We start from the raw sequence: 26,919 nt of genomic DNA, 5'->3' as shown, positions 1-26,919 counted from the left end.
GGTATTTGTATTGCAGAAAAGAGTAATAAGAACTATGGCAAAAGTAAGACCCAGAACTTCATGTAAAAACCTGTTTATTAAGTTTAATATTATGACTATCTATGCAGTATATATGTTTCAATCAATATTATTAGTGAAAAAACACAAAAAAGTGACAAACAGGAATATGGAAATCCATGATTACAATACAAGACAAAAATCAGACTTTCATATGGTGAGCAGACGATTGAATCTAACAACAAATACCCCATTCATTAAGGGAGCAATATTTTATAATTCTCTGCCAAACAACCTGAAACAGCTTTCTGGTAGAATTTTTTAAAACGAGTTAAAAAAATGGCTTGTACTGAAGTGCCCATACAGTATGGTGCTGACATGATTTGACCTCAGGAATGCTATATTAAATATACTTCAATGATATTTTACTTATTAGCATGTAATCTATTTATATTGTGTATCAATAATCTGAATGTAATTATTATAACATTGCCCATGCATGTTAAATACATGTTTCGAGCTGTAAGATAAATAAATAAATAAATAAATGAGCTGTTCGCGAACAGTGGCCGCCTTCTCCTGCATCAGTACACAGCAGTTACACATCCTATCCATCCTAAGAAATCAATATACTGTAGAGAGTTAATCAACTTTTAACTAGACTGCTAATTCACTAAAGGTGGCTGATAGTTGACTAAATTGTGGTTACTAGACACTTCTTGTAGAAAACAATGAAAATAGCACTACCTGTCTCTGGACTGTATTCAAAACAAACCCTAGCACTACTGGCACTATGGCTGACTAAAGGGACTCTCTCTGACTGTATTCAAAACAAACACGAAATCTATGGAACACTATTACTAGCACTCAACAATTATAGCTTCCTAAAAGCAAAAACACACGGAAGAAGAAGTGAGAAGTAAGAAAGATACAGTTAATACTTAAATTAACATAGCTCGCTGCACAGCAGACCTGACACAGACGGCAGTTACGACGACACAGAGCATCTCCGCTCTGTGGTGAGTACATTCCAAGTACACATACATACACGCATGTGTGTGCATGCACACTCTGTCACAAACACAAACGATCACTCTCATATAGGCTGACCTTGTGTGGACAGTGCATCTGTAGTGATGAGAATTTTCTTGCTCAGTATGTTGTAGGTCTCACAAAGTCTGCCACTAACATGCACTACCACCAAACTGAGAACACAAGTAAATTTTTTGCACCATATCCTCACGCATTCCCAATCCTCTCACCATCCACAATATCCAGCTGCATAGGAACATTCCTTCCTCATCCCCTGTCACACATCATCATCCCAGTCTGGAACAACTAAGCTGTGTCCTTCTCGAGGGCTTCAACTATCTATGGCCATGCCCAGAAATGAAGGTTATCCTACTCAAAATATTCCCACCCCTCCACTGCCCACCAAACCTACCCAGTATCCTGGACCATACTCATGCCATTCACACTCTCAGACTTTTGCCATATTGTTCATATCCCTGTGGAAGACCCAGGTGCAATACCTGCACAGTTTACCCATCCAGCACATCCTACTCCAGTGCTGTCACGGTCTTATTCTGTCCCATCAGAGAGAGGGCCATCTGTGAAAGCAACCATGTCGTATAACAGTTCTGCTGAACCAACCAACTGTTCACATGAATGAATGGCCACCATCAAACTGTGACCAAGAGCAGAGCTGCCCACTCAGTGGAAAATCATGCTGGTGAGTACAGCATGCTCGATTGCAATGGCTGCTTCACAACCCATGCCACCTGGATTCTGCTGCCACCTCAGGAGCTTTTTTGAATTACATTGTATGGGTGTCATCCTTGTAACACATTGTTTATTCCCATGGTCTGTGTGTTGTGTTGTGTTGTGTTTGTGTGTGTGTGTGTGTGTGTGTGTGTGTGTGTGTGTACTTCTATGATTTGGTGAGTTGTTATCTTCACTCCTGAATTAATTACATTGTGCAAGAACTTTCCATATCATATTTAATCTTTCCTGTGTTTCAATTGAAATTGTGACACGGTAATGCACATTCTTTCACATTAAGTTCAATAAGCATGACAGTAGCTATGTATCTTGCTTCTGCATGCATTTGACATTACTTTTGCATTTGCGTGACATTCCTTTCAAATGACTTCATATGTGACATTCCTTTCAAATGACTTCATATGTCCTGCTGAAGGATTGTAAACATATTCTTTCTCTGTCTGCACACTGCTTCTTATTTGAATTTTTTTCGCTGGCTGACATATGGCCTTATCTGTTGGGTGTATTTTATGAAATACAAAATTGTGACTAAATGTGACACACTGTACATTTCACAGTAGTGGAAGCTTGGGAACAGACAGGAAAAAGGCAAGGCTACCAACAGAGAAAATTTAGCTACCAATCTTCACATACTCATTTGCAGCTACAACTTCATTATAATGAGATTAAATTTCACTGTTTTTATTCCTTCTACAACTCTGTCACTCACTGTTTCATTCAGGAAATGATTCTCATATTGTTTCAGGGAATGAATCTCAAAAACTCAGATTAATATTTCATAAAAAAAACAGGCAAACATGCTCTGCTTGCTAATATTAATCATGCCAATTTGTTCAAGATATTGCCCTTACTTGTGGTGCATGCAATGTGGCATATTACTTAGCGTTGTTGGTTGCCTGCAGTGCTACAGATCACCAGTTAAAACCTGAGCACCAGCAATTATTTGTTATTTAGTATTTATCACTTCTGCAAGTTCCTGAATTATACTATGTTTGTAATGTTTGTATATTCTGGAATGTTTTATGTTTGTATAAATACCAGCATTCCAGAATATTTGATGTTTGTATAAATAACTGTTCTCTCCATCCAAGAGATCATTTCTGCTGTGGCTGTAAATTGGTGTTAGTAATGAATGTGCTTTCAGTTTTAAGTGTTTTATTTCATTGACAACACTGTCTCTGTATCTTGTTCAGATGCCAGTACTTCAAAACATCTACAGCACTACGGCTACAATTAGGCAACATGTAAGCTGTTGCCTACATGGACAGGAAATGAAATACAAGTCGTACATCATTGCTAAGAACTGTATATCCTGATCCAGAGAAAATAAGATCACCAATTTTCCAACTGTGCAGCCCATTTGTGATATGAGAAGTTTTCACAGAATGCACGTGTGCTGCTGGTGATTTCGTAAAGCACTTCTATACCAAGGCACTTGGCTTGCAAGAACTACTGCAGGGAGATGCCAAATTTTCTTGAAATGAGGAATCAGGCACTAACATATTCTTGAGTTCTAGCATCGTATCATGAGAATGCCAAGACATAACTTCACTGAAGCTAGTGGATTTGAGATGGGGCAGTTCTAGTAGCCAGTGGCCTAGCCACAGTGGTCACACTGATTCCTGTTAGATCATTGAAGTTTAATGTCCGCACCCAGTAGCTGAGTGGTCAGCATGACAGGATGTCAATCCTAAGGGCCTGAGTTCAATTCCCGGCTGGGTCGGAGATTTTTTCTGCTCAGGGACTGGGTGTTGTGTTGTCCTAATCATCATCGTTTCATCCCCATCGACGCGCAGGTCGCTGAAGTGGTATCAAATCGAAAGACTTGCACCTGGCGAACAGTCTACCCGACGGGAGGCCCTAGTCACACAACATTTATTAATTATTGAAGTTTAATGCTGTTTGGTCTGGCTTGCAGTTGGATGGATGACCATCTGGGTCTATCGAGCACTGTTGGTGAGCAGGGTGAACTTTGACCTTGTGAGACCAATTGAAGAGCTACTTGATTGAGAAGTAGTGGCTCTGGTCAAGAAAACTGACAGTGGCCAGAGAGCAGTGTGCTGATCACGTGCCCCTCCATATCCACATCCAGTGTCACCTATGGGCTGAGGATTACCTGGTGCTCGGTTGGTACTGCTGGGCCTTCAAGGCCTGTTTGGATGGAGTTTAAGTTTCACAGCTCTAGTTTAAATTCAGGTAGGTGCTGAGAACATAATAGAGTATGCCTCAAGATTATCTCCAAGTCCGAGAAGAACTACTGCACAACTGAGAGAGTGCCGTGCAGTTATTTGGGCCATCAACAGATTCTGTCCATATTTTTTTGGTAAATCATTCATCACTGTGATGGTTCACCATTCTGTGCACCGGTTGAATAGCTTGAAGTCAGTTCATCTGGTGAGGTGGACACTGAGCTTTAAGGAATACAACGTCAATGTGGTATGCCAGATGGATGCAAACACTAGGACAATTATTGTGTTTCAAAGAATCCTGTGGTGGAACCCAGCTACATGTATGAAATCTCAGTCATTCTACATTAAATGATATTATTGCTGAACAGAGGTAAGATCCAGCATTGTTGTATATCATAGAAGCCTTGAAGAGTGAGGAATCAAACAAAGGAGGATTCCAGTTAATAAATGGAACATTGTATAGGAGGGACTATGATCCGATGGGGCAAAAATGGTAGCTTGTCACCTCAACTCATCTGCTGCCAGCGATCTTGAAGTATTTTTATGATGCTCCAATGGGTGCTCACCTGGAATTCATGAAACAGATGCAAGTATTACTGGGCAGGTCTCTACCAATCCGTTGGACTCTATTTCAGGGTGTCTATGACCCGGAACAACCGGGGTGATGCGGGAAAAACCCGGGAATTTTTTCATACAGGAGAAAACCAGAAAAAACCCGGGAATTTTTTTGAATTCTGGGAATATTTCATTGTTTTTGTTCTCAGTATAATTTTTGTAATTTTGACTGGTAAGAACCAATACTCTATAGAGGATATTACTGTATCCTGCTACTGCAGAATAATACTGCAGCAATAAAACATGATCAAGACAAAAAATGAAAATAAAACTTAAATTGCAAAGGAAATGCAGTGCTCATACAAGTGTCTGCCAACAGCAAAATGTGTCAAAGGCTTTAGGAAGACTATGCAATGCTTTGTAACAACAAGTTGCCTCCCATGAGCATGATGTCACAACTGTTAACATTATTTTATTTATTTATTGTTCCGTGGGACCAAATTAAGGCGAAGTCTCCATGGTCATGGAACGAGTCAATACATGAAATTATAACACGATATTAGAAACAGATAAAATGAAATATTAAAAAACATATTCACGTGACAAGTCGTAAGTTTAAATGAAGAAAATCAACAATGTAACACTGGAATTTGCTTAATTTTTTAGCTCTTCCAGGAGCTCCTCGACAGAATAGAAGGAGTGAGCCATGAGGAAACTCTTCAGTTTAGACTTAAAAGAGTTTGGGCTACTGCTAAGATTTTTGAGTTCTTGTGGTAGCTTATTGAAAATGGACTCCTTTCTGCACAAGAGTCAAGGAAGTGCCTTCTACATGCAGATTTGATTTCTGCCTAGTATTAACTGAGTGAAAGCTGCTAACTCTTGGGAATAGGCTAATATTGCTAACAACAAACGACATTAAAGAAAATATATACTGTGAGGGCAATGTCAGAATTCCCAGATTTTTGAATAGGGGTCGACAAGAGGTTCTCGAACTTACACCACTTGTAGCTCAAACAGCCCGTTTTTGAGCCAAAAATACCCTTTTTGAATCAGAAGAATTACCCCAAAAAATAATACCATACGACATAAGCGTATGAAAATATGCGAAGTAGACTACTTTTCGTGTTGAAGTGTCACTTATTTCAGATACTGTTCTAATGGTAAATAAAGCAGCATTTAATTTCTGAACAAGATCCTGGACATGGGCTTTCCACAACAGCTTACCATCTATCCGAACGCCTAGGAACTTGAACTGTTCCGTCTCGCTTATAATATGCCTATTCTGTCTGATCAAAATATCGGTTCTTGTTGAATTGTGAGTTAGAAACTGTAAAAACTGAGTCTTACTGTGATTTAGCATCAAATTATTTTCCACAAGCCACGAACTTATTTCATGAACTACATTATTTGTTACTGTTTCAATATTACACACAAGATCCTTCACTATCAAGCTGGTGTCATCAGCAAACAGAAATATTTTTGAATCACCTGTAATACTAGAAGGCATATCATTTATATAAATAAGAAACAGCAGTGGCCCCAGCACCGATCCTTGGGGAACGCCCCACTTAACAGTGCCCCATTGGGACTGAACATCACTACCACTCTCAATATTGTGGAGAATTACCGTCTGTTTTCTGTTCTTAAAGTAAGAGGCGAACCAATTGTAAGCTACTCCCCTTACTCCATAATGGTCCAACTTCTGCAGTAATATTTTGTGGTCAACACAGTCAAAAGCCTTCGTTAAATCAAAGAAAACACCTAGCGTTCGCAACTTTTATTTAATTTGTCCAAAACCTCACAGAGAAAAGAGAATATAGCATTTTCAGTTGTCAAACCATTTCTAAAACCAAACTGAACATTTGACAGCAAATTATGTGAATTTAAATGCTCCAGTAACCTTGTATATACAACCTTCTCGATAACTTTAGCAAACACCGATGGCATAGAAATAGGTCTAAAATTGTCAACATTATCAAAGTCACCCTTTTTATAAAGTGGCTTCACTACCGAGTACTTTAATCGGTCAGGAAACCGACCACTCCTAAAGGAAAAGTTACAGATATGGCTGAGAACTGGGCTAACATACATAGAACAATACTTCAGTATTCTGCTAGATACCCCGTCGTATCCATGAGAGTTCTTGGTCTTTAGTGATTTAATTATTAACTCAATCTCCCTCTTGTCAGTATCATGGAGGAGCATTTCAGGTAACAGTCTCGGAACACTTTTTTCTAAGAGCGCTATATGATTCCCTGTTGGGACTAGGTTTCTATTTAGTTCACCTGCTATATTCAGAAAGTGATTATTAAATGCTGTACATATATGCGACTTAGATCGCAGTTACAACTGGGATTTGTTTTAGCAGTTACAACTGGGATCCTGGGATCGTGCGCATGCGCGGTTCAGTAGTAGCTCCCGGGAACAATTTTATTGGCGCGCCCAAGCTGCCAGATTCATGCATGCAGCAGCAGCCCTGGATATAGGAGTGGGGGGGGGGGGGGGGGGGGGGCAAATTCATATTTTATTCATATTTTTGAGGAAAGAAACTTTGTTTCACAAAGCGCCTAGCAACCAGCGCACGTTGATTATTCGTATGACTTTGAAACGTGTCCTTGTCGGTTTTTGAACACTATTGAACATATTCTAAGTTGATTTCTGAATGAATCACAAGTTGATTTGTGAATGCATGCTTAGTGTACGTGATGTCTCTGCCAGTGGAATCCTCGTCACATCTAGAAATAAACTTTTCTGCAGACAAAAGGGGCTATACGAGCTGAGCAGAGTACATCTAAACGAAAGAAAGCCAACCACTGTCTGATTGTGTGGTTGATTGGGTTTGCGAATGATAAGCGTTATTATGATTACCAGTGATATCCATAGATTCAGACTACCAGAGTGCGAATAAATGACTAACAGGAATAACTGGTAAGAAAGATTACATATTATCTTCTTGATGTATCCAAGAAAATGAAAATTTGACAGAAAATTTTTGCCCAGATCACTATACTAGTAAGGGCCAGTTGTACAGTCTCTGGCTAGCAGCCACCTTAAGGTCTATTCTGGAAGTAGCGTGGAAAACGCGTTGTACGAACAAGTAACAATGCCTAACTGGAGAATAATCATGGGCTAACTAAACTGGTGATACTGGCAGAGTTAGTAAAGTTAACCGGCGAATAAGCTTTGACATTGGCAGGAATAGATAGATACAGAATTAGTGGTGACAGGACTGTTTGTTAGAACGAGGAAGGAGAAGAAATGGGGTCATCACTTAAATTATGGAAGAATATGACGATATCAAATTTATATAAAAATTTCGCTCTACTACTTTTCGATCTCATGCTTGAGAAACTAGAGCGTATGAATGAAGTGTAAAACTATTTACTAACATAAAGCTTTTTGCCTGTAGTAGGCCTAATAGGCATTTGATGTTGGTACTTTGTGAATTATATTCTGCAGTGTTATAAAAATGACCATTTGTGCCAAAACAGTCTCGTTTATTTGGCGAGTGTTACAATTGCTGCAGTTTTAGAAAGGCCTATTTTGTTTCATCTAGCAGACAGTGACAAAATACACATAATCAGGTCGAGAAACCACACCAGTCTTGGGTCCTATTTGTATTAACAGTTTTTTCAGTATTAGACAATGACATATTGATTTTTCATGTAGCAAAACGTTTGACGAACTTTGATGAGGGAACAGATTCTTTCACAGAAAGGAAAGCATGCCATGTAAAGCTGTAACAAGATTAGACAGAAAAAAATCTAGGAGCTAAGGATTGAAGAAATGTGTACTGTCTTGCTTATCTCTTGTCTTTACTGGTTTTATGTATCCTATACTTACTTTTATTGCACACAAAATAACAAAGATGATGTAACTTACCAAACGAAGGTGTTGGTATGTTGATAGAGACACTAACAAACACAAACACACACACACAAAATTCAAGCTTTCGCAACCCACGGTTGCTTCATCAGGAAAGACGAAAGGATGTTGGTTTTAAGGGAGAGGGTAAGGAGTCATTCCAATCCTGGGAGCGGAAAGACTTACCATAGGGGGAGAAAAGGACAGGTATACACACATATCCATCCGCACATATACAGACACATGCAGACATATATATGTCAAACCAGCCGACTGGAAGCAGGAGAGGCACTATAGGATATTTTGATTTCCACTGTCCTGAATATAGTTTGATGGCATCCATTACAAAATATACACGTTTCAATTCCACAGACCGAAATACAGTGACATGCGATAGAAGAATGCTGTGTGAGGTGTGGCACTGCACTCTGGCTCACTTAAGATCAAATAACATGTCTTACAATTCCTCAGACGCATATGTTTTATCTATCAGACTCTTCAGAAAGATGTGCGCTACTAAATGAACATATTTTTGAAAATGCGATTTAAAAAAAAAAATTTATGTCCTACCTCAAATGCTCGAGGGACGCCACTATCTATTATTGCCCCGGTTTGGAAATATCGTAGATAGGGGTTGATGCACAGAGCAGTCTGTTTGTGAGTTATAACAGGGAAGTGGGTAGTCTCCATGTGACCCATGTTTACATTTAGTGATTTTGCTGTTTCCTCTTTGTCTACTGCACTCACGTCAAATGAAAACAAAATTGATATCTGGACGGGAGCTATAATGTGAATTAAAATATATTCACATAATTATGGAAAGCTAAAATACATTATTAGTTTCACATCTTATTTTATTTCCACCTTTCTAACAGTCAAGCAATAATTGCCATGCAGAACAATGGAGTTATTTTTAAGGTTTGCTGAAGAAATTTTCTTTTATTAATCTTTTCCGCTGAGGCAGTCGATATATATGAAACAAAGTGTTCCACACTATTGGCTAGTTTGAACTGTTCGGTGCATTTCAAGTGTACGTTTCCATCTTCTAGCACTTATGGCATTATGTCATAACAAAGAACGAAACATGAAATAAAAAAGTACTGGTACTCAAGGAAATTTACATCCCGGAAACCACACTGAAAAGCTTAATATCAGGTCGAGGCCTACTTCACTAAGAATCTGCAACTCATTTAAAAATCAGATCTTTGATGACACACCATTTAGAAGAATTTAGAACCCAGTAGCTCACACATTTATGTCATTATTAAAAAATTTACTGGCACATTTGTGTGATATATCTTAAAATGTAATACGCGCATAAAAGAACAACATTATGTGTCAAAGCTTAGCTTCTCTTGCAGCGTATTGGCCTTAAGAGACCAATATTATATGTGAAAGCTTTGCTTCTCTTGTAGCAACATTATATGTATTAATTTAAACGATTAACTTTTCCTGTTCGTGTGTTCACGCTACTGAGCAGTGATGTTTCTGTTGGCTGACTACACCACGTGTCTGAAACTCTGAATATCTGCTGTCATCGGCTGGCAAGATCATGTGACATCAACTATGACTGGCTTACAAATACGGATCACAGTCTCATTGCAATTTCAATGCTTCGGAAAGTAACATGCGGTGTTTGGTGGAATTTGAATTTATACTTTCATAATATGAAAATTGCAGCGTACATGTTGCTGCACATCAAACATCTTTCCAAAACGTGTTTTTTTTCCTGAGTTTCGTTTCCTAAAGCGCCGGGAAACCATAACCATTCAAAGGATTGATAAGTTATACAGTTCCGAGAGAATATATACTGTCAGTTAACCGAGAAATCCGGGAATTTTTTTTCCTTTTCCGCATATACACCCTGTATGTGATTGACTGTAAGGAAAGCCAATGAAAGAAACACATAGCACAGTGATCTTCATGGCATCTGGTACCAATCCCACCTGCAGCAGTGTCATTCCACTGAATTGGAATTAACTTTTTGTGGAGGTACCCAAAGTTGACAGATGAAAATCAGTGGACAACAGTCTTCACTGACTATCTCACTGACTGTGTTGTCACTAAATATTGTGGTCTAATGAGCTCTAGAAGTTGCGAAGTTCTTGTGAGAAGACATCTTTTTGAAGAATGGAGCACCCTGTGTGATGATCTCTTGAAAAGCTGTTCAGCCAGACTAGTGTTAGAGAGAATTTCATGTTGCTACATGACCATCAGGATGACAACTACCTATCATCCACAGACGAATAGTCTCACTGAATGGTTTACTAAGACACTAACAGATATGTTTTCAATATATGTTGATGCTTAATAGAGATATTGGGATACAATACTGCTCATTGAGACATATTGAAGCTTAATAGAGATATTGGGATACAATACTGCACATTGAGACATTAGCACACAACACAGTGTAGCAAGACACTGCATACTTCATACTATTCTTTCTGCTCCACAGTCACAGGGCCAAAACAACAATTGATACACTGTTCTCATTTCAACCATACAATATTCAGGATAACCATGTGCAACAATTTATCACCAGAAGAGAAGAAGCAAAACAGCTGACTTACTACAGGCCTTGAACACCCAGGCACTACTGTGCCAAGCCTCATCCAATTAGATACAGCCCAGGAGACTTGTTTTGTATTTTTATGCCTGTGCAGCAATTAAGACTATCAGAAAAGCCCTACTTTGTGCTGTATCGTATCCTTCATTACTTATTGGATGTCACAAATGAAGTCAAAGATTACGACTGTTCATGAAGAAGATGAAAGCACAGAGGTGTCACCCATATCCTCCATATAAAATCCTATTACTGTCCACAGGTAAAAATTACTGATGGGTGTTCAGGGTAACTGAAGTCCCATTCGAATATCATGAAGGTTCAACGAGAGGAGCTACCTTGGATGCTCATCATAGTGAAGAGAATGTAACAACACAACTAGAATGCTAGGATCTGCTAGCGCCATCATTTAGCAGACCAGTGACAAGTTCTAGATCCAGGGTGCTGTAGTTGGTTCCAGTGAGAAATTCTGAAATAGCGGGTTGCTGTTTCTCCAGGAGAGATAGCAATGCCACTTGTTGTGGCATCTGCAGTGTGGTGTAGCGGTTAGCATTCTGGCTGACTGTTGTTCTGTGTGTTATCAGTTCAAACCTGACTGCCAGCAATTGTTTTTTATTTAGTATTTATCTGTTATGTTTTTTTTAAATATCTTGTGCTTTAATGTTCATATATTCAGGAATATTCTGTGTTTGTATAAATACCACCATTGTGGAATATTCGATGTTTGTGTAAATAGCTTCACTCTCCATCCATGAGAACAGTTCTCTTCTGGCTCTTAAGTTCATGTTTCTAATGAATGTGCTTTCAGTTGTGAGTGTTGTACTTTACTGATGACCCTGCCTTCAGATTTGGGTTTGATTGTGGTTTGTGATAATATTATGAGCATATTTCATTGATTAACTAGTATGTGTGTTTAATTCACTTAAAGTCATCAGTATTGCATTTTAATAAATTTGAATTTTTACCAGGCACAAACATTATTTCGGAAGCTTACAAGGCTGTCCAGGGAGTTGCGGGATAAAAACTGGGAGATTGTGGAGAATACTAGGCAGAGAGTTGATGCATTTCGCCGAACCTTGCCTCTGTTGTCAGATCTCAAGAATCCAGCTATGAGAAAAAGACATTGGGATAGTGTCAAGAAAATAATGGGAGTGTAAGTTCTAGTGAAATATCTTTTCCAGTTAATGCTTCTTTTGCTGTTACTACACCATAGCAATTAATGTCAGTCTGCACATCATAGCTCAGACTTTTGCTTAACTAACTTGTTGACGCTTGCATGATCATTTGTTGGTGTATTGCCAGCTGACTTGTGTCTCAGGTGCTTCAGCTGACATTTGTTGTATGATTTTTCAAAAGATTGCACTCCACTGCGTCTGCTTCCAGCAATGAGAGATGAACTTTTGACAATGCCAGAAGCTTGTGCTGGTGAAATGTCAGAGAAATTATTATACAAACAGCAGCTAAAGACCATGAGACATGTTTCTCAACTGTCAGTATGTGATATTAATCACGTAGTGTTATTCTTAATGATCTGTCAGTGAAATGGATACAGACTGTGTTGCTGCTACTGTACTTGCCTAATCATATAGTGCAGTTGAGCCAAGTATGACAGCAAATTTTTGACAGCTCACAGTCCAGAATACCTCAAACAACATAAAGTAACAAGTGTCATGAAGGAAAACAAAGTCTTTCTTTGAAGCCTGGTTCTAATAATTAATTTAGGTGGGCACATATAAAATCCCACCATGGCAGTCAGTGCTTACATCTCCAGTAACTATACTGGCATTAGGAAGGTGGCCAGGAAGCATTGGTATTAAACAGTAGATGTATCATCATCAAAATACAGAAGAGCATATTTTGTTATGGATCACTATCCCACTAGTAAAACAACGCTGAGTAGACTGAAGGAGAGGTGATGTTACACAGACAATGTAACTGAGAAGAATACATTGCATACAACAAAAAAATCATAACCTATGAAGAAGCAAAAACATCATCAATTATTAAAAACTAATTTTGTCAAGGATACAAAAAACCAACAAAATCTGGGTGATTAGTTATTTCATTTTTCATGAAGAATGATACCTACCTACCTAACTTAATTTTTAATTACAGTAATGAAGTGATGACATGAAATAAATAAAATCCTACCAATTCAAAACTCACATTTTGCAATGTAAATTTACAAGTGGAGCTCATTTTCATATTTGCCTCTGTCATTATACTTACGAAGATTAGCCATTCAGAACTGTTTCCTCCAACATGGAGATGCATAGCATAAGCCAATATGCCATATCAAAAGTATCTAACAGTTACTCAGCCACAATGAATATATTTAATTCCTAATTTGATCTAGTATGTAGTGTAGTCTTAGGAGAAAGTTTTTAATCCATTTGACCCCCCCCCCCCCTCCTTTCCCCCATTTAGCTGAACTAACCAATCCAAGTATGAACTGCATTTTCCATATCGTAATGCAATGACATAAATGTGGATGGAATTCTTTATAGTACCTTGTTAGTCATTTATTGTTGTTGTTGTTGTGGTCTTCAGTCCTGAGACTGGTTTGATGCAGCTCTCCATGCTACTCTATCCTGTGCAAGCTTCTTCATCTCCCAGTACCTACTGCAACCTACATCCTTCTGAATCTGCTTAGTGTAGTCATCTCTTGGTCTCCCTCTACGATTTTTACCCTCCACACTGCCCTCCAATACTAAATTGGTGAACCCTTGATGCCTCAGAACATGTCCTACCAACCGATCCCTTCTTCTGGTCAAGTTGTGCCACAAACTTCTCTTCTCCACAATCCTATTCAATACTTCCTCATTAGTTATGTGATCTACCCATCTAATCTTCAGCATTCTTCTGTAGCACCACATTTTGAAAGCTTCTATTCTCTTCTTGTCCAAACTATTTATCGTCCATGTTTCACTTCCATACATGGCTACACTCCATACAAATACTTTCAGAAATTACTTCCTGACACTTAAATCTATACTCGATGTTAACAAATTTCTCTTCTTCAGAAACACTTTCCTTGCCATTGCCAGTCTACATTTTATATCCTCTCTACTTCGACCATCATCAGTTATTTTGCTCCCCAAATAGCAAAACTCCTTTACTACTTTAAGTGTCTCATTTCCTAATGTAATTCCCTCAGCATCACCCGACTTAATTACATTACATTCCATTATCCTTGTTTTGCTTTTGTTGATGTTCATCTTATATCCTCCTTTCAAGACACTGTCCATTCCATTCAACTGCTCTTCCAAGTCCTTTGCTGTCTCTGACAGAATTACAATGTCATCGGCGAACCTCAAAGTTTTTATTTCTTCTCCATGAATTTTAATACCTACTCCAAATTTTTCTTTTGTTTCCTTTACTGCTTGCTCAATATACAGATTGAACAACATCGGGGAGAGGCTACAACTCTGTCTTACTCCCTTCCCAACCACTGCTTCCCTTTCATGTCCCTCGACTCTTGTAACTGCCATCTGGTTTCTGTACAAATTGCAAATAACCTTTCGCTCCCTGTATTTTACCCCTGCCACCTTTAGAATTTGAAAGAGAGTATTCCAGTCAACATTGTCAAAAGCTTTCTCTAAGTCTACAAATGCTAGGAACGAAGGTTTGCCCTTCCTTAATCTAGTTTCTAAGATAAGTCGTAGGGTCATTATTGCCTCACGTGTTCCAACATTTCTACAGAATCCAAACTGATCTTCCCCGAGGTCGGCTTCTACTAGTTTTTCCATTCGTCTGTAAAGAATTCACGTTAGTATTTTGCAGCTGTGACTTATTAAACTGATAGTTCGGTAATTTTCACATCTGTCAACACCTGCTTTCTTTGGGATTGGAATTATTATATTCTTCTTGAAGTCTGAGGGTATTTCGCCTGCCTCATACATCTTGCTCACCAGATGGTAGAGTTTTGTCAGGACTGGCTCTCCTAAGGCCGTCAGTAGTTCCAATGGAATGTTGTCTACTCCGGGGGCCTTGTTTCGACTCAGGTCTTTCAGTGCTCTGTCAGACTCTTCACGCAGTATCATATCTCTCATTTCATCTTCATCTACATCCTCTTCCATTTCCATAATATTGTCCTCAAGTGCATCTCCCTTGTATAGACCCTCTATATACTCCTTCCACCTTTCTGCTTTCCCTTCTTTGCTTAGATCTGAGTTTCCATCTGAGCTCTTGATGTTCATGCAAGTGGTTCTCTTATCTCCAAAGGTCTCTTTAATTTTCCTGTAGGCAGTATCTATCTTACCCCTAGTGAGATAGGCCTCTACATCCTTACATTTGTCCTCTAGCCATCCCTGCTTAGCCATTTTGCACTTCCTGTCGATCTCATTTTTGAGACGTTTGTATTCCTTTTTGCCTGCTTCATTTACTGCATTTTTATATTTTCTCCTTTCATCAGTTGAATTCAATATTTCTTCTGCTACCCAAGGATTTCTACTAGCCCTCGTCTTTTTACCTACTTGATCCTCTGCTGCCTTTACTACTTCATCCCTCAAAGCTACCCATTCTTCTTCTACTGTATTTCTTTCGCCCATTCCTGTCAATTGCTCCCTTATGCTCTCCCTGAAACTCTGTACAACCTCTGGTTCTTTTAGTTTATCCAGGTCCCATCTCCTTAAATTCCCACCTTTTTTCAGTTTCTTTAGTTTTAATCTACAGGTCATAACCAATAGATTGTGGTCAGAGTCCACATCTGCCCCTGGAAATGTCTTACAATTTAAAACCTCGTTCCTAAATTATTTATTATCTGAGACATTTTCAGTAGTGATTATTTTGGAGCAAATCATATTGATATGATCTGCCCAGGCCATGTGCCTATAAGGAATTTGTAATTTTCTTTCTTTTTTTGTGGTTCTCAAAACGTAAGACAGAGGTAATTTGACTGTAATTTTCATTTTCCTGCATTTGCCATGTTGTTGTCTTGTTTATATATATTTACAAAACAAAATGTTAGCCTTTTTCATAATTAGAGAAACACTTGGTTCCAGTTTTATTGAGGCTATACTTTCATGTATTATTACATGATAACTGGTGGTAAAAGCATATACGAGATGTTAAAAAAGCACTGGAGCTTTGTACACAAAATTTTTCTGCTCTCACCTTTTACTTATTGTGCATGGTCTCCTTCGAAATATTCTCCTCCACAATTGCTGCACTGCTCATCATGCCGTTTCCACTTCCAGAACTATTTGGTACACCTCTTGCCGGATCACTCGAAGCGCCATCTGTGAATTTTCTTTTACCTCGTCTGTAATTGCCCTTCTCAGGGGACACCGCCTTAACGTAGCACTGACCGTGTGGGTGAGAAGGTTTGTGTGTTCTGGATCCAGAGGGCTATGCTGGCGGTAGCTTAGCTACCAGAAGGGTCACCCAAGCCGGACAGGCCAAAGAGGAGGAGCCAGACAAAATGTGCCCCTCAATGGCCTATCACTCCCCCTTTCGTATCCCAAACATGTCCTCACCATGTCCTTTTCCTGTCATTTCCTGTTATATATATAAGACCTCAATGGCAGTGACAGTGGAGAAAGAGTCTTTCAGAACGTGAAGCTGGCAGAAGACAAGCCTTTTCTCTTTGAGTACAAAAAGAGTACCATTAGTGACTGTACCCCAGACGGGAGGCTACAGATAGTGTTTGACTCATAGTGAGCAGCTGATTTTAGGCTGGGCAACCTACTGCCTATGTGGAAAGTAACGGGAAACTACCACATTACATTCCCAAGCAGTACATGGTATGTCCCTCCATGTGAAATATTCCGGAGTTAAAACTTCCCCTCATTCGGATCTCCGGGAGGGGAACACGTTGAGAGTAGACATTTTTGAAAGGAAGAAAGGGACAGTGAAGGGAGGAAAGATGAGGATTGGAACATGGAATGTGAGGACACTACTGCAAACAGGAAAGCTAGAGAATGCAAAACAGGAGATGAAAAGGAACAGATTAGATGCTCTTGGTTTGTGTGAAATGAGATGGGGAGAGAATGGGGAGATAGAAAGTGGAGATTATAAGCTCTTTTACTTAGAGGAAATCAAGAGTGGTGAAAACGGAGTAGGAATTTTGATAGGGCTAAAGCTGAAAAATAAGGTAATCAAGGTACAATGTATTGATGGAAGACTGATGATGATATGACTGAAGGGTAGTTCAAAAGATTTGGTGTTAGTACATGTGTATATGCCAACCAGCCAGCATAGAGATGAGGAAGTGGAAGAATATTATGAGAAAATACAAGAACTCATGAAAGAAAATAGAAATGTGGGACTGGAAAGCAGTGGTGGGTGAAGAAAGAGATGAAGATACAGTAGGAAAATTTGGATTAGGAATAAGAAATGACAGAGGTGAATGACTAATTAGTTTCTGTAAGGAAAATTCATTAGCAGTGGGTAACACATTATTTGAACACCACAAAAGAAGACATTACACATGGATATCAAATTTGAAAAGGAAAGATATCAGTTGGACTACATCCTGATACAAAAAAGGTTTAGGAACTGTTTGAAGAATGCCAAAGCTTATCCAGGAGCAGATATAAATTCAGACCACAATGTAGTAGTGGGAGGAATACTAGTGAAGTTGAAGTTGAAAAAAGTCTGGAGAGGTAAAGCAAAAGACAGGCTAAACATAGAAAGACTCAAAGAGGTAGGAAAGGCATCGAATTTGGAAAACAAATTTATGGAAAAATGGGAAAGAGGTAGTGTTGATGAAAGTGTCAATGGCAAATGGATAAAAATGAGGGAAGGACTCATGGACTTTGCCAAAGAAGTACTAGGAATTAGAGTATCCCAAAGTACCAGGAAAGAATGGATAACAGAAAACATGTTGAAAAAGTGGAAAAATGTAGAAACTGAAGAAGGCAAAAAGAGGTACAGGAAACTGAACACTGAATTAAGAAGAGAAACTGAAGAAGCAAGGGAAAAATGGATGAAACAGAAATGTGATAAAATAGAGAAAATGGAGAAAGAGGGAAAGTATGAAATGATGTATAGAGTGGCTAGTGAGATAGTTTTTGAATGTAAAAGAAAGAGGAATAACATGGAAATAGAAAGTGCGGATGGTACTCTAGCAGAAGAACCACAGGAGATTTTGAATAGATGGCAAGAATATATTGAATGTATGTATAAGGGGGACGAAATCCAAAGCGAAATTAAGACCGAAGAGGAGCAAGATGTGCATGAAGATGGTAAGGGATTCACCATCTTTGAAGCAGAAGTAGAAAAGCCACTGAAGGAGATGAAGAATAGGAAGGCATGTGGAACTGATGATTTGCCAGCAGAACTGTTGAAGGGTCTGGGAAACAAGGCTAGAAAAGAAATAGTCTACCTCTGTAATGAGATATACGACATAGGCTAATGACCTGAGGACTTCCTTGCAACGCTTATGATACCAGTAGAGAAAAATAGAAACACTAAAAATGTGAAGAGCACCGGACCATCAGTCTAATTTCTCATGCAGCTAAAGTGTTTAATAGAAGGCTGTATGGCAAGCTGGATAGAGGGATTGAATAGGAGCAGTATGGATTTAGAAGAAAAGGAACAAGAGATGCAATTGACCTGTTAAGAACTAGAGGGGAGAGATATATGGAAAAGGGTAGAGAAACCTTTGCTGTTTTTATAGATATAGAAAAGGCTTTTGACAGAGTTCAGTGGAACAAGCTGATGGATATTTTGAAGAGGAAAGGAGTAGATTGGAAAGAAAAACGACTGGTACAGAATCTATATTTACACCAGAAAGTAAGGATAAGAATTGGAAATGAAGTGTCAGACGGAAGCAGCATTTGACGAGGTGTTAGACAAGGTTGTTGCCTTTCCCCACTGTTGTTTAACACATACCTTGAAGAGATTATTGCGAAAGGCTTAGATGTGAAAAGAGGAATATTTATTGGTGGAAAGAGAATAGAATCTATAAGATTTGCTGATGACATGGTATTAGAGGCAGAAAGTGAGCGGACAGTGAGTAACATGCTGAAAAATCTGAATGAAGCTTGTGTGGAATATGGGATGCAAATAAACATAGCAAAAACAAAGAGTATGGTCATCAGTACAAGACGCAGACTGTCCAATATTAAAATAGGACACTCTACCATTAGCCAAGTAAGAGCATTTAAATATCTTGGAAGCACAATAACTGAAGACTTGAGATGTCAGCGGGAGGTGAAAACTTGAATTGCCATAGCGATGGAGGCATTCAACAGAAAGGGGAGAGACTTATGTGGCAAATTAGATAAAGGAAAAGGCTTGGCAAATGTTTTGTCTGGAATGTGGCACTATATGGGGCAAAAACATGGATGCTGAGATGAGAGGATAAAAAAAGGTTAGAAGCATTTGAGATGTGGATGTGGAGGAGACTGAAGAGAATAAGCTGGATGGAAAGAGTGAGTAATGAAAGAGTACTGGAAGGGGTTGGTGAGACAGGATGTCTGCTGAAGGTTGTAAGAGAAAGAAAAAAGAACTGGTTGGTACATTCATTGAGAAGGGAGTGCTTGCTAGCAGATGCTTTGGAAGGATTAGTTTGTGGGAGAAGACTGAGAGGAAGAAAGAGATACAAGATGATAGATGACATAAAGGGAAGAGTAAACTATGCAGACCTGAAGAGGATGGCAGAAGACTGGACAGCCTGGGGTTTTCCACTTTGGAAATAAAGAAAAAAATTGTCTGCAGGATCCAGATCTGGAGAGTGCAGAGAATAAGGCAGCATAGTGATTTTGTTTCTTGTGCAATAGTCATGTGCCAACAGGGATGAATGTGCTGGTGCATTATCATGATACAAGAGCCATGAATGTCTTGCCACATTGCAGGCCATTTCCTTCTCACATTTTCTCGCAGGCATCGCAGCAAATACTGATAGTACCATTGGTTAACAGTTTGTTCTTGTGGCATGAATTCATGGTGAACTAATCCTTCAAAGTCAAAGAAAACTATCAGCATAGATTTGACATTTTACCTAATATTATGAGCTTAATTTGGTCTTAGAGAACCTTTCCTGACCCATTGTGAAGATTGAACTTTGATCTCAACATCATAACAGTAGACCCACATCTCATCATGACTCATGAGCCTTGGGACAAACTTGTTGGCAACACAATGCATTCCAAGATCCTGTTTTAGGATTTTATAACATGTGGTGACTGAAATATCACATTATTCTGCAATCTCTTGGACAATCAGTCTTTGATTGGTATCCACAATTTCATTGATATTTCTGACATAAGAGTCGTAGATAGACATCATGTATGAGGGTCATCTTTAACTTCCATCCAGCCATTTGTAAACTGTGTGAACCATTCGTAACACTAAATATGGCTTAAGCACTCATCACAATAGACTTGCTGTACCATTTGGTGTTTTTCTGTAAAGGTTTTGTTGAGTTTCACTAAATAAATAAATTTTCTTAATGCAGACACGTTGCTTCTCTAACTCTGCCATCTCGAAATTCACAAACTGTGCAACACAACGTTCTACTCAATACAGCATTGAACAATAACTATCAGACATGAAACAATGAAATTTCTGGCAGTTACTCATTAAACACAGGCCTGAGCTGGGATGCCAACTGAATTTTGCTCCAACAAATCATTGGTGCGAAATTACTAATGTTCCAGAACTTTTTGAACAGACCTCATAATTTATAAGGAATATGGTGAGAAGTTCTTCTGGTTCTGGTCCCTGGTGGACAAAATACTTTACCAGCTGAGCTCACACCCTTGACTGATTTTGTGTGAAGTGGCCTAGGGGTCCTAGATAACTATCTCAGGCTTTGTGTTCAGATTCTGTGTGCTTGTTTGCTAAACAAAGGAAGATGTAAAACTTCCTAGTCCCAAAATACCAATATTTTGTTATCAGGTAAGTCATAAGTGAGGGGTGACAAAATGTTGATGTGAAGTTTCAAAAATTTTGACGAATTTTGAAGTGCTAGATTTCAATGAATAATTGTGGTAACACTACAAAGGTTAGCACAATGATTGAACAGTTTGCACTATGCACAATCTCTAGTTTTATGTCGTCTGATTGGTTCAAAGTCATTGCTAAATGTTATTACCAGAAAATTACTTCTGAGTTTAAGTATCTTCATCTCTTCACATTGTTGCTTTAAGAAGCATCTCCTAGCATGATGTCATTGTTTAGTAGCTTGTTTATAAAACATGTAGCTCTTTTTATCACTGTTGGGTTTATGGTTAAGTGATATATGGGACTATTGAGGGATGAGAATAAAAAAACATTGCTACAAAAATAAGTGGCTTTTAAACCCCAGTATTCAAAACAGATGATTATTTTGGTTAACAACTCTTTAAAAGATTATTACTATTTGTGCAAGACATTACAGTTCCACAATTTCTATTTTTCCCATAGATCTACTATTATCCTGTGCAGTTTTCCCATGGAAATTGCTATTTCAGAGCATCATGTCCTATGATCACACCAAAGAGAATGATCTAGCCCTTAATTGTTCTGGATCTTGGCCTTGAAGGATTACTTCCAAAACAATTTTGTAAGCTCAAAACCTTAATAAAACAAGTCTAATGAACTTTCAAATACACCCCCAACCTTATGGATTGCAATGGAATGTTGTGTCTGAGGAGATTACAGAAATAAAATGGGGTGATATAACTGTCTTCTTTGGTGTAGTCTTAGATGAGTGTCTCTCTTGGGAGCATCACATTGATATATTATGCCAAAAATTAAAAAAAAATACCCAGTGATGACAATGTCAGAAGTTCTGAATTAGGTGAAAATGAAATGATTTACTTTGATTTTCTGTATCCATACATCACATATGGAACTGAAGTAAGGGGTGTGCAGCTGCCAGGCATATAAATAGGGCATTTATCCTTCAAAAAAGGCAGTGAGGCTTATGTCAATTTCAGTTTAATGAGTCTTGCAAAGATATTTTCAAAGTTAACTATATAATAACATTGCCGTCAATATATGTTTATAGAAGTTCGTCAAATTTTAATTTACAAACAGTCCAGTAGTCTAAATAGAGATGTGCACATTTACAATAACAAGTGAGACTGTGGTTATCATTTGGAAAGGCATAACACAAAAGGATCAGACAACATCCCCTTTTACTTGGAGATCAGGTTTTATGACGAACTTCCAAATAAAGTATAAAGCTCAAGTGGAAGCTGGTTTGCAAAGCCATTGAAGGAGTTTCTTAAAATTAAATGTTTTTGTAACATTGAGGAATTCGTTTCAGAGGAGCAGAATACTTTCATTTGCATCAGTAGTATTTGTCAGTACCAATAATGAAGGTATGTCATGGTTTTGTATTGTTTGTGATAGTTCCTGTGAAGCTATGACAGGAAGTGTGAAATATCTCCACAATCCAAAACAAATATTATATTTTTTTGTGAAGCATAAAAGCTAAATAAATATTTGTTGGAAACAGCAATAAATACATGCACAAATTCAGAATGTTTTGAATAAGAAATGAAACAAGAAGGTTAATCTGTAATGTTCAATTTATTTGTTTCTCTTGCATATGAAAACAGTAATCCACTTCTAAAATTTTAATCAAATTTTATTTGTGCGGGGTACTTTTCATGTTATTGCTATAAAGATTTGATGCAATCAGCAAATGATGAAGAACTGCCAAAGAATGCTTTTGAAAATTTTAATGCTTCAGGTTGCCATTTTCTTGACCTACAATTCCGAAAAATGTTGCATATTGTTGTAGGCTTATTTCGTGAATACAGTGATCAGCTTTTGAATCTCTGCAAAGGTCACATGTTGTCCATTATCATATAAGGATCATTACATTAAAATAAAGGTACTCTAATGAATCATCTACAAAAATTTCATTGATCTTTTTTCACACTTGAATACATTTTCCTTGTGAAAGTTGGTTTAAAAATGTTGGAGAAATACATAATAATCCTCTTGTTTCAGTTTTCATTCAAGATGTACTCAATTTATACATGAATTTGTTACTGCTTTCCAATAAACAGTGTCAGTTTAGAACCTGATTGTCAGAAATAATGATTTCCATGTGAAACTCTACTGAAGAATTCTATGCCTTCAGGGAAAATATCAATTATGAAATTTGCTATTTCATAGAAATAAGAATGATATTTCAAATTGTGATTGCATATTGCTGTTGTGTTCTAATTTTTGTCATGTTAACTGAATCATCTGTTGGTTCTTGGTAGAACAACATTAAAGTAAATGAAAAACACTAGTTTGCTTTTGTTCTACAGCATTACTTTTATTGTGTTAACCTGGTTTCAGCTTACAAGGCCATCTTCAGATGTTTACTGAGTATTGTCACCAAACAAGTCACAACGTTCTTAAACAACATTGGAAAAGAAGTTACATGTCTAGATTGAAGCAGAAACATACAGTAAGTAACATCTTTCATAGTGTGGTGGTAACACAATGAAAAGGAAAAAAATTGAACAGTAAATAAATAAAAATTGAGTAGACAGGAAAAAACTTCACCTCTAAATAGGAACACTCCTGTGAGTTTAACGTTTCCGATCGTGAAGTTCGTCAAAGTGTTAGTGATCTTACTCATGATGTATTTTTGCGACAGAACAGGAAATTATCTGTGATTAGGAATGTGAGTGCACCTCTAACCTCAACATGTAATTAACCTGTCGAACTTGGTTCTCTCGCCAAATAACAAAAAGTTGTTGAGAAAGGTTTTACGTATGCTCCTCCCCACCCTCCATCAGAAAAACAAATGGATGTTATGAAAGTACATACTGAATGTGTTCTCATGAAAGACACTACTGCAAAATATTTAGTTACCAATTCACTAAAGAAAGAAACCAGATTCGAGTGTAACATCCCGTGGGCTATTGACTTTCACACCCTCATGTCCTTAATACAGAAATTACAGCAGCAAGATATCATGCCACAAAATCTGATAAAGACAACAGTATTGTACATTTGAACAAACATAGTTATGTGGATAAAGTTAACAATTTCCTGAATACCACATGCTTCCAAGTCCTTCCTAAAGACCTTACCAAATTATTCAGAGAGGATTTTAAATATGCAATCTGTTCATTTGATATTCTCTGATTTTGGAGCAAAACAGTTAACTAATATGAACACAGTGCCTCCTAAAATGTATGGGCTTCCTAAACTGCATAAACAAGATGTTCCTATTCGTCCAGTTGTATCATCATTCACTGCTCCATCTCACAAACTAGCTAGGAAACTGGCTGCCTTAATTAAGAACAATACTGCATTCAAACCAAAGCATGGTATTTCAAACTCTGTGGACCTAGTAAATAAGATAAAAGTTGTATCTGTCTCACATAGTGTCTAACATTTCTGACTTAAAGTACCGGTATGTGTGTGAATCTGAGTTATTTCAGTTTATTCCCCCAACCACCTTCCACTTCTTTATGAGGTGACTTACTTGAAATTTGCAGTCACTCTTCTTTACTGGATAGCCGGCTGCTGGAAACCATCTTGATTTATTCTCCATCGAATAATACTAGATACAGGAATTTTTAGGCTCTTTCTACTTATGAAATAAGTAGACATACAAACTTTGCTTTTTGTCAATTAACGATGTATTTGACTGCCATACACAATAAAACTCTCACTTTCAACATAAATATATAACTTCAAGTAAGTCCCTTGTACAGTCAAATGTCAGAAACAAATCAAATTACAGTTAAAAGAAAGTTGGCTTTTATACCATAACTTTTCTTAATATAAATCAGAAAATAAGTCTTGCCTATAGCAAGGTGACATCAAGACTTTTCAGGAGTTCTTTTTCAACTGTCTTTGTTTTAGTAACAATAGTCAATGACCCAATAAGCACCGAGCTGCATATAAACTCCATGGTTCTTCCTTACACACCTGCTAGAACACACTATGGATTGCCCGACAGGTACTTGTTGGTGCCTTTTATCTGCTGCATCTACTTTCTTCCCGCAACTGATTTTAAACCTGCACACACAAACGTGATGCGCAGTAGGTAGGATTCTACTATCCCATGCTCATATCCATAAAATCGTGTGTTCGAGACGGTAGAAGGCTGAGGGGTTCTAGAATTTACCCAGAAATTCTTGAATGACTACAATTGACAAATTAGTATTTTTTGATGCCTGCAGTTTGTTTTCCAACATACCAGTAGTGGATTGCATTGATATTCTGACAGAGCTGACGCTCAAATCTAATGTCAATCCTGTGAAATTGAATGACTTGAGACTGGCCACTCAGACATGCTTGGCACAGAACTATTTCCAGTTCCAAGGGACTCTTCAGAAACAATTAGATGGCTTAGCTATGGGTTCCCCTCTTAGTTTGCTGTTGGCTGATTTTTTTTTTTTTTTTTTTTTTTTTTTTTTTTTTTTTTTTTAAACAGAACCTTTGGGTGCAAATTTCAAATAAAAATAACAGTGAAGATTGTCAGCAAATCCATAAACTTCTTAGATCTCACCACTGACACACACACATTATTTCAAAATTTATAGAAAAACTGCAACTACAGACACAGTAATACCTTCTTGCTCACAACACCCCATAGCTCACAAACATGCAGATTTCCACTCGATGGTACACCATCTCATATCTGTCCCCATGTCCAGAGATGATTTTAAAGCAGATTTAGATACAATAAAAATTTATTGCCACAGTCAGTAGCTACAGTACAGTCCTTATGTGGATGATGTCCTGTGTATCTGGACTGGTACTACAAGACTACTCAACACTTTTTTGAAAAAACTTAAATAGTCGACATAAAAATAACAGTGAAGATTGGCAGCAAATCCATAAACTTCTTAGATCTCACCACTGACACACGCACATTATTTCAAAATTTATAGAAAAACTACAACTACAGACACAGTAATACCTTCTTGCTCACAACACCCCATAGCTCACAAACATGCAGATTTCCACTCAATGGTACACCATCTCATATCTGTCCCCATGTCCAGAGATGATTTTAAAACAGAGTTAGATACAATAAAAATTTGTTGCCACAGTCAGTGGCTACAGTCCAGTCCTTGTTGACCAAGTCTTGCATAGGAAACAAAAAAGGAAAATTATACCCCTCCTCTTTGCCCCATCTGCTTCCCCAACCACTATCTGCAAGAAATGGTGTACTTTACCATATCTAGGAGAGGTATCACAGATTGTAGCCAAAACAGTGAAAGCCTGCAAGTATGGGCTTTCCTTATATGTTAAGAACACAACAGCCCAGTGTATTTTCAATAGCAAAGATAAGATCCAGTTATTAGCCAACAGTGGGATATACAAAATTATCTATTCTGATTGTGAAAAGTTTTACATTGGTCAGTCAGGCAGAGACATATCAACTAGGCTGGCTGAACATGAATGCAGCTGGAGGTTGCAGAATTCTAACTCCACATTTGCTGAGCATGTACTGAGTGAAGGTCACAACTACCAGCCAGTGTCCCATGTCCTTTGCTTAGCAAACAAAGGCCATAAACTCAACCTGCTGGAAGCCCTGGAAATTAACAAACATTTACCGTAGCTCACAGTCCAGATCTAATCCTAAATGACCAGACCAGCTCAATACTTCCCCTCTCTGAAACTTCATATAATTATCTCTGTTTTTCATTACTTCCCACACTGTCTGTTCCTAAATATTCCCATTTTCCTATATTCATTAAGCTCTTTTATTTTATTGAAGTTGTCTGTGTAATCCATATGGACTATAGTTTCAATTGTTAAGGCTTTCTTTTACCTGGTACTTGTATTACTTCCCATGTTTAATATCTCATGTAGTTGTCTCATCAAATACTGTTTTTATTTTACTTGGTTCGTTTATTTAATGCAAACTCTTATGTAGTCACAGTTTTGAGTATAATGTTAATGGTTTTCCTGTTTGTGCCTTTTGTATTTGTGTATTTGTAATGATAGGTGTTTTTTTTTTTTTTTTTGGGTGGGGGGGGGGGGGGGGGGGCACGGTGCGGAGAGACTGGAATTGTGGCAAAAATACAACATTGAAAGATTATTTGATTAAACAGAAAATTT

General features: G+C 38.0%; 1 protein-coding gene across 1 annotated transcript in view; it reads left to right on the top strand.

Moving 5' to 3' along the window:
• The window catches only part of LOC126417162 (dynein axonemal heavy chain 2), a 959,377-nt gene that overhangs the window by 261,703 nt on the left and 670,755 nt on the right, over positions 1-26,919 (top strand). The window contains 1 exon segment of the mRNA XM_050085060.1: positions 11,922-12,106. Within this exon segment, the coding sequence (XP_049941017.1) occupies positions 11,922-12,106 (185 nt within the window).

Source organism: Schistocerca serialis, chromosome 8, assembly GCF_023864345.2.
Source record: "Schistocerca serialis cubense isolate TAMUIC-IGC-003099 chromosome 8, iqSchSeri2.2, whole genome shotgun sequence".
Lineage (NCBI taxonomy): Eukaryota > Metazoa > Arthropoda > Insecta > Orthoptera > Acrididae > Schistocerca > Schistocerca serialis.
The sequence above is the reverse complement of the archived record's forward strand: the minus strand, read 5'-3'. Positions and strand labels throughout refer to the sequence as shown.